Consider the following 15,155-nt stretch of genomic DNA (forward strand, 5'->3'; position numbering starts at 1 on the left):
TTGATCCTAACACTCCAGCTTGATTTTTTGATAAATTTAAATCCTTAACTAAGTTATTTAATTCACCTTGTGATATAAGATGTGATTTATTGGAAGATAATTCAAAATCAAAATCATTGTTGACTTCTTCAGTACTGTCTGACTCTTCATCACTGCTTTCAAAACATACATTCACAAGTGGCTCAGGAATTGGAATAATTTCACTGTGAGGTACAGGCCTGATTGCAGATTGCAATGAAGGATATTTTATAGTATGTTTAGATTTTTTAGAAATTCCAGACACACTTGTTAAACAAAGAATCGCTTACATGATATTTTGGTTTACACCAAATGGCAAAGCCTTCTGTGTACCTTTCATCCATCCTCTTAAATATACAGAATAATTAGTTCATACTATATGAGGAGCCCACGTCTTATCCTGATCACCAATTTTTACACTGAAAGTACAAATGATATGCTTTTTTATTAAGGTATAATGTTTTTTTCTATTTGATTTTATAGTAAACTCACCACATACATAACAAAAGACATCCATATCATTTACACAATTTCGAGGCATTATGACACTGCACTGTTAGCAAACTTAAGACAGCAATAAGACTGAACAAAATTAATTCATTCCTAAATCTAGTACTTAATACAAAAAACACAACTGTGTTTTCAGCTACATGTTTTGACCTGCACAATTAATCTTGTCTATGAAGGCTCACTCTTCAGTATTAGATATGATGTCATAATATGTGACTATGGTATGATTTAATTCTTTGTCTTGTATTGTTTATTTAAGCTTACAAATTATGGTAATATATTTAAATAAAAAATGAGCTAATAAAATACAATATAGGAGCTTAAAATGCTAACTATACAATGAAAAATGAAAAATCTTTAAATTAAATTTTTTTAAATTTTTTAATAAATATGATGGATGATAGAAAGATTCTGAGTTCATACTTGTTTTCAACATCAAAAAAAACAGATTAAAATCATGTATTGTATGTTAGGAAACAAAAATTATGAGTGTTATCTTTGTAACTCTGCTCATATATACAATTCTTAAAATCATTGGATTACAAAATGTCCCAGCATAATGATTAATTTTTAACATTTGCTTTTTTGCCATTGCTATATTTTTGTGCCTATTTCTGATCGAAAATTAACATTTGATAACTATGGCCATATTACACAGATAAAGTTATTATTTGTATTGCATTACAGCTATATTATTATCTATATTATAATAATAATGAAAATTGGTCAGCTTTGCTTTATGATCATTAGAAAAGTTAGTAACATTTTTTATCATACCTATACTCAAAGTTTGATAAAAAAAGAGAATATTTTAATCTACATTATGTCTTTTCAACTGAATTAATTTTTTTCTCACTGTCCATAATATATATCATTACTTTCAGTCTTATTAAATGTGTAGATCAAATTTGACAGCCGATATCACTGATATACAAAATAATTTTTTTTTTTGTTTCTGTAAGTATAATACCTGTCTGCATTGTGTTTTTTGTGTAGATAACAAATTTATGAGTAGAATATTTCTCACCCTCAGTTTTATGGAAATGATACATTAAAGGTTTAAAAAAATTAATATAACTAATGTTATGGGATGTCATATATTTACACTAAAACTTTTTAGCAGATGCTCTCCTTTTGTAGGCAGCCTCAGGTACATCTTGAATTAAAGTCCATCAGTAATCAGTTAACATTATTAATAGTCCATTTGGCTTTGTAATGATTTTCCAACACTGAATTATTTTGAGACTTTTCACAAGAAATCCAGATGTGAATTCAGAAAATATACTTTTAGTGATTTAATACTCTCCACAGTTCTGTATGAATTTATCCTGAACATTATCAGGATATCTACAATATCCTGATAATGTATTGATTTATAGACATCCTGAAAATTTTCACAAGTGTCTTTAAATACTGTCCAAGCAATGTGTTCTACATCGGTCAACACAAAGTTAAACATTTCATTTCTTTCCAGTTGCCGTATTTGTAGGCCAATAAAAATCCCTTCTTTAATCGTTGCTTCACTTACTTTCGGAAATTTCTGCTTATGTACAAGAATCTTTGATTGTCCTACATTATAGTTTTTACAATATTTTTTTTATTAATCCCAGAAAGGATAGAAAGGAGTGGTAAAAATATTTTTCTGCTCTAACTAAAGGCTCATGAATAATAGCTTTTTTCACTAGGAGTTAAGTTTTCACATTTCTTTTACCGTTTTACTACATAATGCTGATCCTTATGTTGGCTGTCCCAAAAATAAATCTATAGTATTTTGTTACCCTAACTGTATACTTAACTGGGCTATTCAATCTCCACACAAGTTTCAACTATACTTTTTACAATTTATTTTTCCAATAAGAGTTTTCATAACATGTTTCTTTCATGTTAATTCCATAACAGATTGGTACAGGATATTTATTAATATTATGAAGCAGAACTGTTTTTGAGCTATATTTGGAGGAATCTATAAAAAGGCGCCACTCTTCAGGTATATGAATTTGCCTGACTGTAATATAAGCAGATCAATATTGTACAGTAAATTAAATAATTTTCTTCAGCAAAGTATTGAGAAAAATCTTTCTGTCGACTTCAACAGCCCAAAGTGTTTTTTGTTTTTTTAGTAAATTCCAAACATTCAATCTTGAACCTAAAAGTTTAGCTTGATTTTTTTTACTAATTTAAATGTCATACCAAATTATTTAGCTTACTTTATGGTATAAGATATGGCTCACTCAATTGTAATTCAAAGTCTGAATCATGATTGTCTTATTCCATAATGTCCACTTCTTTAAAACTGATTTCATGAAACAAGCTTTCAGAAACCTTGGGAACTGGAATGGAGTCACTGTGAGGTACAGCCCTGAGTGCAGATGGCAAGAAGGATAGAGTACAGTATGTTTAGGCTTCTTAGCAATTCCAGACACATTAGATAGAAATAATCAGTTTGGTAAGCATGTAGCTAGAATTTTTTTTGGGAGGGCTAAAGGGACTGATGGTGATGATAAAATAATAATGTCCTGAGGTAGATAATCCCCACGTCTGGAATAGAACACCTACGTTCCACGTCCAGGGCGGCAACAGCTGTACTTACGTACAATACATATAGCTGGCTAACGGGGTTCCGAGTAAATTCCTCGGATATGCTTTTTCTTTTGACCTGTTTCCACCTTCAGGTCATCAGACGGACTGGATTTTTTGGCCACCTGCAGGATATGGACTAATAAACGATTTGGAAATGGACTCATACCATATTTACAGCTGCCGATGTGGCGACCAGGGTCAATGTTATTGCAGGTGTAACGAAGACCCTTCCATTTTCCACATGCCCCATGCGATGGCAAGCATGTAGCAATGGTGCCCATGTATGTCGGTGCATGGGAGCTCTGAAAGCTTCGGTGAGTAGGAGCCTGGAACCAGTGCAGAGATTACGCATCCGCTCTCTGCCAGGACATATGCCGGTTCCACCGAAGTACCGGATCGGACCTCCAAAGTTAGTAGCCCTGGAGTGCGGATGTACCCCGGCGGCTAGCCTTGTTACAGAAGGGATAAACTCAAATGAATATTCTGGAACAAAAAAACGTAGCAGAGGGTGCACGTAAACACCCTCGTTTAGAAACCGCCGATTCGCCACAAGCAAAGAGGAAAAAGAGTAAGGAATCAGACAAAATCAATCAAGATGCTGATAGAATCAGTAGAGATTTGAGAAAGGGTTTGTTTGGAAATAATGTTTCTAAACCAAGATTTTTGATTATTACGAAGAAAATGGTAACTTCCAAAAGGTTAGCCCATTCTTATTCGCCAGAAAAATAGCTAATTGTGCTGGTGAACCTGTCAAGGAAATCCGGAAGACTTTTAACGGATTACACGTCAAAACTATCAACAACAGTCAAAGCCTAAAAGTCCAGGCATTGAAGAAGATCAGTGAATTTGCGGTATCAGTGCAACCGCATATCACCCTTAATACAACCAGAGGAGTTGTTGTTAGCCGCGATCTTCTAAATTGTACAGAAGAAGAAATAGTACAGGAAATGTCTAATCAGGGAGTGATTAAGTGTCGTAGGCTAACTATGTGAAGAAATGGTGAAGTTCTTTCTTCGGCCTCGCATGTATTGACTTTCAATAGGCCTAATCTTCTTGAAAAGGTACGAGCTGGCATACATCGGCTTGATGTACGTGCTTTCATTCCGCAGCCTATGAGATGTTTTAAGTGTCAACGATTCGGACACACTGCAGCTAGATGTGAAGCGCAGAAAATTTGCATATGTGGTATGAAGATACATGAGGGTGATCCATACATGATACATGAGGGCATCATAACTCCCAATCAAGGAACTGCCCAGTATATAAAACGGAAACGGCCATTCAGGAAGTTAAAACGCTAACGTTAGTTATCCTGAAGCGAAGAAAATTGTTAGTCAACTAACACCTCGACGATCAACCACTTATGCAGAAGCAGTTGCTGCCCCTTCCTCGTCAAAAATTAACGTGGAGCAGTTGCTTAATACGATGCCACCAAGTCTTGCAGCAATGATAGAAAAAAATCATTGATGCACAGATTGAGTCGACTCATCGGTCAGAACCAATTAAACATGCGAAGGCTCATTCCCAGACTGACATCGTTGATATAAGAAACGTACCAACGCAGCACAAAAAACCAGCAAAACCTGCCATCATAACGCCACCAACTAACGTAAAGTTAAAAATCTTGAATTATCTGGCAAAGACAAAAAGATCACTCCATCGTCGAGTCAGAAAGCTAAGGAAACTGTGACAAGAGTACAGGAAAAATCTGAGTCTACCGAAATAGAGGTGCAAGTCATTATCGAGAAAGCACCAGACACAGATGATATTAAAACTGTACCTATAGAGCCACCAAAAGCTCAGCGAACAGCTTCGGTGAGAGCGTCTATTTCAGCCGGTACCAGCACACCCTTAGAGATAAAATCAAGTTCATCAGCCGCCGAAAATGCATCGCTTGCGAGTTAAGATTCAATAGCAACGATGCTATCTGCACCAACCAAGCTTTCATCACCTGATGTAAGCCGGCGAACGTCATTGGCATCAGAAAGAGAAGCCATGTCCAAGGCTTCAGACACACTCTCATCAGAAGTTGAGGTCGTTCGAAGAATGGGAAAACGGTGCAAGAAAGGATGGCCGAAAGGAAAGCCTAGGCGTCAAACATAAGGATTTGAAAGTTATATCAGAATGTGAATTTGTGAACCCTTTTTTTTATTTTTTTTGTTTTCGAAGTGGAACGGGGCTAATGACCAAGGTAGTCGATGCCCCTAAAAACATAAAAAAAAAAAAAAAAAAATAATAATAGTTTTATATTGAAACAGTTTTTTATACTTTATTGCATTTGTAGAATACAATACATATGCTTGGATTTAATACATCATTTACGCAAATAAGAATGATAATGTTGGTATATAATTTTTTTCATAATCCACACTTTACTTCACTAGTACAACTTTATACTTCACACTCAAACATTTACACTGCAATAAAAGTTATGAATTATTAGAAAGCTAATCATAGATTTTTCTTGCTTGCCATCTAAAACTTCATCAGGATTAAGAGTAATATTTCTATGCACTGACAAAGAAACTAACGAACTTAATCTTCCATCCCCCAACTTGTTACGTGCAATCGTTTTGACTATTCATTGTGGAGAATGAGTTTTCATTAGTAGATGTTGTAAGCAGAAGAACCTCTAAAACTTGCAAGAGGTAATGGATATTTGGAAAATATTCTTTATTGCAGTGGTCCAATACTTCAATCACTTCTAGAACAAATTAAAATTTAATGACTTTATCTCCTCACACCAAATAAGTTACTCCACTTGGAGGACAGATTCAGAACATTTATTGTCATAATACATCGCTAAGATTTTTAGTTCATCCACTTTTCCCGGAGAGCTGGACTTGGCACAAGAACTTTAATACTTTTTAAGATAGCATTGTCATTGAATTTACTTTCCAAATGCTCCTTTAATATATCAATGCCAGGAATAAAACAAGATACTTGGTGGTATCTTCTGTCATTGTAGTATTGTGATTTTCTCAATGTCTGTCTTTATTGTTTATTTGTGGAGTTTTTATTTCACCTTCGAAAATCTTCCACAACAATTGTTCAGCAGCAACAAAAATATTTTTGAAAATATTTTCTGTGTCACCTCTCATTCCATGCAATAATGATAGTGTTGATTTGACAAGTTGAATAGTGTTATTTAAGTCAGCAGTCGTTTTGAAGTACTATTGAAAATGGTAGTGTAACAATAAGAAGTTTTTCACAAACCAGTAATGAAACAATAAATTCACTTTTTTCTATTGCTACGAGAAAAGCATACGCTTTAGGCATTGTAATTGCTTTTGATTCTTGTGAGATTTCTTTTAGACTCACTCAAATACATTCAAATAATTTGACGAACACATCAATGCTTGTATGATGCTCAATAAATCTAGTTTCACACAAGCCTATAAGTTGTATTTTGGCACTCACTGCTTTTTTTAGCACATCAGTTGCATATGAATTATTGCGAAAAAAAATAGTTATTTCATGAAGTCTCATATTGTTTTTATGTTAAATTGCTTGAATGATAAAGTCTAATAATTGTCGGGTGATGGGGACTGTAGCCCCCATCGCCTGCCCATTTCAGTGGGGGGACAATAATCCCTCCGCTTGCTACATGTGTAGTTAAGTTATCTTTTCATTCATGTCAAACCATAGGGACACTAAACAGCAAGGCCTTTTGTGTGCCTTTAACTTATCCTCTTAAGTTGATCACACAGTTACTACAAATTACATGAGGAGCCCTTGTATTATATCGATCACTGATTTTACAAAGTACAATTTATAAGCTTTTTTAACTAAAGGTGTAATGTTCTTCTTATATGATGCTGTAGTCAACTCACTTGACTACTTGACTCACTTGACACAACATCAACTGTCTGAAAAAAACAACAAAAACTGTCTGTGTAAATGAAAAATTTACACATATACAAGGCATTAAGAGACTTCATTATTCAGTCACTTAATACAATTATCATACCGACTAAAGAGATTATACTGTTAAATGCAGTATGCCAATAAGTTTTATATTGCTTTTAATTGTACAGAGTTGATGAATCATTAATGTACACTTAGTAGAGAGGTGTGGATGTCATGATGTGTGAGTGATATTTGTGTTATGACTTAAGTTATTGTTTCATGCTTAACAACGAAAAAGAGCTAAAAATAAACATTGAGAACATAGATACAAAGTAATTAAATAAAATAAAATACTTATCTGTATATTCATGAATCATATAATAACAATTTTCAAAATTTAAATTTTGGAATTTTTTAAAAACATAAGTAATGGAGAAATTCTGACTTCGGATTTGTTTTCAGCATTTGTTATCACATGAGAAGAAACAAAAATTGTGTATATCAGTGTAATTAGGACATCTTTTATTACAAATGTCAATTTATTTTGTTTGAAAATTATTTTTTTTTTGTCTTCAGTCATTTGACTGGTTTGATGCAGCTCTCCAAGATTCCCTATCTAGTGCTAGTCGTTTCATTTCGGTATACCCCGTACATCCTACATCCCTAACAATTTGTTTTACATATTCCAAACGTGGCCTGCCTACACAATTTTTTCCTTCTACCTGTCCTTCCAATATTAAAGCGACTCTTCCAGGATGCCTTAATATGTGGCCTATAAGTCTGTCTCCTCGTTTAGCTATATTTTTCCAAATGCTTCTTTCTTCATCTATTTGCTGCAACAGCTCTTCATTTGTCACTTTATCCACCCATCTGATTTTTAACATTCTCCTATAGCACCACATTTCAAAAGATTCTAATCTTTTCTTCTCAGATACTCTGATTGTCCAAGTTTCACTTCCATATAAAATGACACTCCAAACATATACTTTCAAAAATCTTTTCCTGACATTTAAATTAATTTTTGATGTAAACAAATTATATTACTGACTGAAGGCTCATTTTCCTGCTTCGTCCATCTTTAGTAATTCTACTTCCCAAATAACAAAATTCTTCTACCTCCATAATCTTTTCTCCTCCTATTTTCAGATTCAGTGGTCCATCTTTGTTATTTCTACTACATTTCATTACTTTTGTTTTGTTCTTGTTTATTTTCATGCGATAGTTCTTGCATAGGACTTCATCCATGTCATTCATTGTTTCTTCTAAATCCTTTTTACTCTCAGCTAGAATTACTATATCATCAGCAAATCGTAGCATCTTTATCTTTTCACCTTGTACTGTTACTCGGAATCTAAATTGTTTTTTAACATCATTAACTGCTAATTCTATGTAAAGATTAAAAAGTAACGAGAGTAGGGAACATCCTTGTCAGACTCCCTTTCTTATTACGGCTTCTTTCTTATGTTCTTCAATTATTACTGTTGCTGTTTGGTTCCTGTAAATGTTAGCAATCGTTCTTCTATTTCTGTATTTGAACCCTAATTTTTTTTAAATGCTGAACATTTTATTCCAGTCTACGTTATCGAATGCCTTTTCTAGGTCTATAAATGCCAAGTATGTTGGTTTGTTTTTCTTTAATCTTCCTTCTACTATTAATCTGAGCCCTAAAATTGCTTCCCTTGTCCCTATACTTTTCCTGAAACCAAATTGGTCTTCTCCTAACACTTCTTCCACTCTCCTCTCAATACTTCTGTATAGAATTCTAGTTAAGATTTTTGATGCATGACTAGTTAAACTAATTGTTCTGTATTCTTCACATTTAACTGCTCCTGCTATCTTTGGCATCATGACTATAACACTTTTTTTGAAGTCTGACAGAACTTCCCCTTTTTCATAAATATTACACACCACTTTGTATAGTCTATCAATCGCTTCTTCACCTGCACTGCACAGTAATTGTACAGGTATTCCGTCTACTCCAGGAGCCTTTCTGCCATTTAAATCTTTTAATGCTCTCTTAAATTCAGATCTCAGTATTGTTTCTCCCATTTCATCCTCTTTAAATTCCTCTTCTTCCTCTATAACACCATTTTCTATTACATTTGAAAATTATAGAGTAATGAATTTGCATAAAATTTTATGCTAAAGATTGAATAAAATTTGTAGAAATGCTGAAGATATTAGAAGCCTTTTGATAAGATTTTAGCCCATCTTTCCCACAATCTGTTAGATGCTTATTAATTTTTAATAGGTGCATAATTATAATAAGCTTGCCTCATAGCATGAGTAACACAGTTACCAAAACAAAAAAATAAAAAATATGTGAAAAATATATAATAAAATTAAAAAATATATATATTATATGAGGTCTGTAAATAAAGTAATGAGACTGGTTCAGAAAAACATTTAATTACAATCCTGTTATACATGAGCATCACCTTCGAAATAGTTCCCTTGGGAAGCCACAATGCTTCAAATGGTTTTCCCACTCTTCGTATCAGTGTTGGAACTCAGAAACCGGCATATCCTTCTGATGGTTGGTTATTTTTTATTTTTTTACTGTTCCAAAATGGTGACCTTTGAGGTGTTTTTTTTTAAGTTGGTAACAGGAAAAAGTCGCAGGGAATCAAGTCAGGTGAATAAGGTGGTTGAGGAACTACAGGAATGTTTTTCTTTTCCAAAAACTCATTAACTGGCAGTGCTGTCTGACAAGGTGGATTGTCATGATGCAGCATCCAGTTGTTTTTGATGGCTGGTCTCACACAGGCAACTCTTTTCCGCAGTCTTTCAAGAATTTCTCGGTAAACATATTGATTTACAGTCTGTCCTATAGGCAAAAACTCCTTATGGATAATGCCATTACTATCAAAGAAACAGAATGCCATTACTATCATGATTTGATTTTTGATTTGCTAATTTTTGCTTTCTTGGGACGTAGTGATTTTGAAGTGTGCCACTCCTTCCTCTGGCGTGTTTCTGGGTTATACTCAAATATTGATCACCAATAATAACATTTTTTTAGAAAATCAGTTTCAATTCACCCTAGAGGGTTGTGGCACAATTCCACCCTGTTGTTTTTCTGTTCAATGATGAGGTTTTTTGAGACAATTTTGCTCAAACTTTTTTCATGTCGAATTCATTTGTCAAAATTTGATGTACTATAGTATAGTTCAAATTCAATTGTTCTGCAATCATTCTGACAGTTAATTGCCAGTGTACTGTATCAAGTTTCTGATTCACTCAACATTGTCGTACCTTTTTTATGTTAACCGTCTTCCAGAGTGTGGATCGTCCGCAACTGATTCTTGGCCATCTGAAAATGCTTTAAACCACCTAAAAACTGGGGTCATGACAGAGCGTCATCTCCATTTCCCTTTTTCAATTTTGAAAAGTTTCAGTAGCATTCGTACTGAGTTTAAACTTGATTGCACAATGTTGTCATAATTAGTATTACTCATTTTTGTAGCAAACAACAAAAACTCGTTTCACAAAATGTTTGTTTACGTCTCATGTGGCAAGAATAGACAATAGTAATACCTATTATTAGCAGCAACAATGTAAGTATTAATACCTAATATAAATTAGCTGTTCACATAACCATATGTTTACTAGTAACTTTACAGTGTTGCCACTTTGGCTGCCAAAAATAAAATAGTCTTATTACTTATATACAGACCTCGTATATATACTATAATATAATATAATAATATTAAAAATATTAAAATATATGTTAAAAATATATGAAATATTTTTAAACTTTTCCATTGACATTGTGGCTCGAAATATATAGGTCTTCCTTTTTTCAGACCCAAAGACTCTCTGTTGATTCATAATGTAATATGTATATATCTGCAAGTAACAGGAGTCCAATTTAAGCATACAGTTTGGTAGAATAAATGCTTTTTTTCAATTTTCACCAAAAACACAATTTCCTCCAAAAACATAATTTCCTTAATTCTTTGGTTAAAGATAATTTTCTCTGTAGAAATTGGAAAAAATAACTTGAAAGCTGAGTATTAATTGAAAACATGCAGTAGCGTAACTTGTTGGTATTGGACTAAATCTCATTACTCCAAAAGTAGGATGTCTTCCTGCCTAGTACTCAGGAGTAGTTTTCCATTCAATTTATTATTATTTTTATAATTAGAGTTATTACATTATCTTCTAAATCTGAAGAAAGTATTAAAAAATGTGGTCTTCTAATTCTCAAACCACTTATTCATCAGAAACTGAATTTTCAACAGTTGCTGATAAAACGTTTGACACTTCAGTTTTCTTAAAAAAAAAACTTAAAATTTAGAGCAATTCAAATGCAGTAACATATTAGTTCACAAAGATTACTGTAAAAATCTATTACTCATGACTCAAGCTAAATCAAAAACTACTAGATAAGAGTAAAGCAGAAGAGTGAGTCAACAACTGGTTAACATTCTACACTACTAGATTTTGTTAAGTTACCAGCAAATACGTGGTCATTAGCTATGCCATAATACATGATATTGATGAATAGCATGCTAAGAGAATATTAACTTTTACATAATGTCAGTAACTTTGAATACAATGATAATCAGTTATAATATCAAAATTATGTTTTCTTTATTGTCATTAGTGGTGGATCAAGTTTTGTGTCATTATACGTGTTCATATAATAAATAAAGAAAAGGAAATGGTTTGTGAATAACAAATTCAGTTTTCCTTTTTAGTTAAATTCACTTCATAAAAACTATTCAGAATATTTTAAGTCTAAAATACCTAAAGTAATACAAAGTAACAAGGAATATTTTGAGGTTATGATAGATACCTAAAGCATATTGGTTTTGTGGGTTTATTCATATTAGTCAATCATATTCCACATTAAACTACAAGTTTAAAATTAAAAAAAATAATCTAATTGAAAAATTATGAATTGTAAGATAAACATTTAAAGGCATTTATTTTTACTACTGGATAAATTGGTTCTAAGTATGAAAATATCAGGAACTCAAAAACTCCAATTTGATATAATGTAAAAATGTTTTTTTATATAGCAATCACTAAGTCTAGGTAGTATGTATGCCAAAAGAGATTATACTTGTACTACTCCATTTTTCTCACAAAATATTTATGAAATAAATATTATTATATTATTTATGCAAATAATTAAATTTTTGGAATTATAGTTTTTTCTACATAAAATAGATTAAGCATCTTTTATTTACCATCTGTAGTTTAATTACTACTGCCAAAAAAAAGAAAAATTTCATAGTTTTGTAACAGTTTTTAGAAATTACTATTTTATAGTTTATATAAAACAAAAACAAACATTATAAGGATTAGAAATTTGAAATACTAGAAAACAATCCATTACAACCAAATTAAGTTTCAACTCAAGTGTTTTTTTTTTAATCATCCAACATTACTGTTTTAATATTCTAGCACTTTCTATGAATGTATCATGGTAAAAGTTACATTGTTTGAACATTGAACAGAATTTGATTATTGTATTTCCAACAAGTTAGAGTGCTAGAAGATTGTGATAGAGGTATGGAAAATATAATATTTTATATGATAAATAAGTTTGAACTTAAATAATAGTGGTGATTTAAGTAAATTATAATCTAATGTTCTTGTATGACATCTGTAAGTTATAGTTCTGTTCTCAGAAAGTGGCTTCATATTAAAAAATATATTCCCACTGATTTTTTAATTATTTGACACTTCCAGTTCTTAAAGAATATTCAAATAAAAATTTTATTACCATTGTATTAATAATTAAAGAAAGCTGACAATTTAAGTAATACTGCATTATGGATCTGATCCATAATTATCTATCATAATAGATATATCATGCATGTATAATAAATAACTATGGTGGAAATAGATAATTTGTACCATTTATTTTTCTGCAATTACCAGTTAGATTTGTAGCTGATAAGTAATAGCATTTAAACTACAAAAATTATTTTTTATGTTATATTTTTAAAAGATATTTCAGATTTACTTCATTGATAAATTTTAATTCTTACTCTGACATACTTATTCATTTTTTCCTCTGTTTAAACACACTTTACAAATATTTTAATGCACAGCAAATTTATTTTTAATAACTGAACACTTCATGAGCACTAATTTATTATTATTTTGTATTTGTGTAATGTTTACTCGTATTTTAATTCAATGATATTAACTTTAAGTGATTTGCTTCTTTTGTTTTTGCTGCTGGTACAACTGAATAAAATGTAGTAGGACGTGATCGTGATACTGATTTGGATTTAACAACAGATGAGATACTGGCTGATGGCATGGTATTCCGTGATAAAAAAGATCAGTTGGAGGTCGCAATAGGTGATGGAATGGAATTTACAATCCATGGTAAGTTTTTAAATTGTATAATTAACTGAAATTTTTCATAAAGTATTAATGAAATGAAAAATTAAAAATAAGATTCGCCACCTTCATTCATTATTTTATTTTATAATTAGTCTTTATAATATTTTTTAGTCTGAGAATAATTGCTAAAAAATTAGCAAATGAGTTTATTAGTGTTTAGTGCAAGGATGTTATGGAAAATATGATAAAGACATAATTCATCAGGAAAATAATGCTGTAAGACTACTTATGTGGTCAGTTTAATCAAAAAGTGATTAACTGTTCATAACTTGTGTGATAACTTTAAAAATCATTAATTTTTTTTTATGAACATAAGATATGAAATTGTCTTCTTCTAGAAATATCTCATTAGTTAGATTTATAATGTGATCATCCACTAGCGGATCTAGATTTGCATTTATATTTCTTAGATTAAATATTACAAAGCCACGTCGATTTAAATATTTTTATCAACTTTTACTGTTTTCGGTAGTGACATTTAACAGCTCATTAATAAAAAAAAATTCAATTTTGCCATATTTTGCTGGGCCAATAACTCCAGGAAGATAGGTAATGATATGAGATTGCTTCTCGATGTTTCTGTTTCTTGTACCCTTTCTTCCTTTAATTCCATCTTTTTTTATGTAACAATTATTGTTGCTTTCCAATCCAATCCAAACTGGGTCTAACAGACACATTTTCATAGTGTATGTTAATATAATATATGTAAATACTCCATTTTTTATTTTTATTATTGATATGACTTCATTAAATGAACACCAAATATGTACCATTATGTATGATGTTTCCTAATTAAAGTATTTTTTTTTTAGATTACTTGACTTAATCATTAGTATTAAAATTTACTTTTTGTTATTAAACCATGACACATGTAAAATCTCTTATGATCAAACATGGCTGAATTTGGACTCAACATTTTACATCTGACTTCACATTCAGTCATAACTAAATATTATTGATTAAATTCTGCATCCTACTGGCATTCCAGATATCCTATCAACAAATGCTTGAAAATGACATCAAGCTTCTAGATGCATGAGAATATATACATATCATACTAAAAATACACTTCCACCTTCCAGTAAAGAAAAGCCACTTGCATATTCTCAACTCATGTTACTTTAAACTACACTTATGAAATTGTTTTCTCTGATCCAGTTCCATTTGATTTGTCCAAAATTAGAATTTATGCGAGGTATGAGCTAAAAATCCATATAAGTATTATTTGGTATTGGATTTCAATTAATATTTTTATGTATTTATATATATTACTTAGCCTAACGGATTGGTATAGTGGTTAACTTGTCATCGCATCTCAGTTGTTTAACAGCCTATTTTTGAAGTCAACATTTCTGAGGTTCAAGAAAAAGCTAGTTGCTTTTATATAGATTTGAATACTAGACTGTGGATACCAGTGTACTTTGTGGTTCGGGTTCAATTATCCACACATCTCAGGAATAGTTGATCTGAGTCTGTACAAGACTGCACCTCATTTACATATCCTCATCTCATTAGGCCAAGGGGCATTTGCTTATTGTTCACTAGCTGAACAAATTGCAATATACACATTAGGAAAATAAATAAATAAAATATATATTGCTTAACTTTTTAAAATGCATGCATGAATAAGTTAGTTAAATTGATTCAAAGCCTTCCTTACTCATTCTACAAGTTTTTTTAAAATAAATTTTATTTTAAAAACATTTAAAAGTACATAAAGTTTTGATAGTAAAGTTTTTAAAGACAATAAAGTTTTTTATTGTCCAGATTTATCTTTGGAAATTATAAAAGCAATCTAATTTTAAAATATAACTGTTTTGAAGTTTAAA

The 15,155-nt window shown here is 31.4% G+C and overlaps 1 protein-coding gene across 1 annotated transcript in view; it reads left to right on the top strand.

Annotated features, from left to right (window-relative positions):
* The window catches only part of para (sodium voltage-gated channel paralytic), a 544,951-nt gene that overhangs the window by 393,537 nt on the left and 136,259 nt on the right, over positions 1-15,155 (top strand). The window contains exon 23 of the mRNA XM_075370553.1: positions 13,183-13,308. Coding sequence (XP_075226668.1) covers positions 13,183-13,308 — 126 coding nt within the window. The remainder of the gene's footprint in view (positions 1-13,182; positions 13,309-15,155) is intronic.

Source organism: Lycorma delicatula, chromosome 1, assembly GCF_047948215.1.
Source record: "Lycorma delicatula isolate Av1 chromosome 1, ASM4794821v1, whole genome shotgun sequence".
Taxonomy (NCBI): Eukaryota; Metazoa; Arthropoda; class Insecta; order Hemiptera; family Fulgoridae; genus Lycorma; species Lycorma delicatula.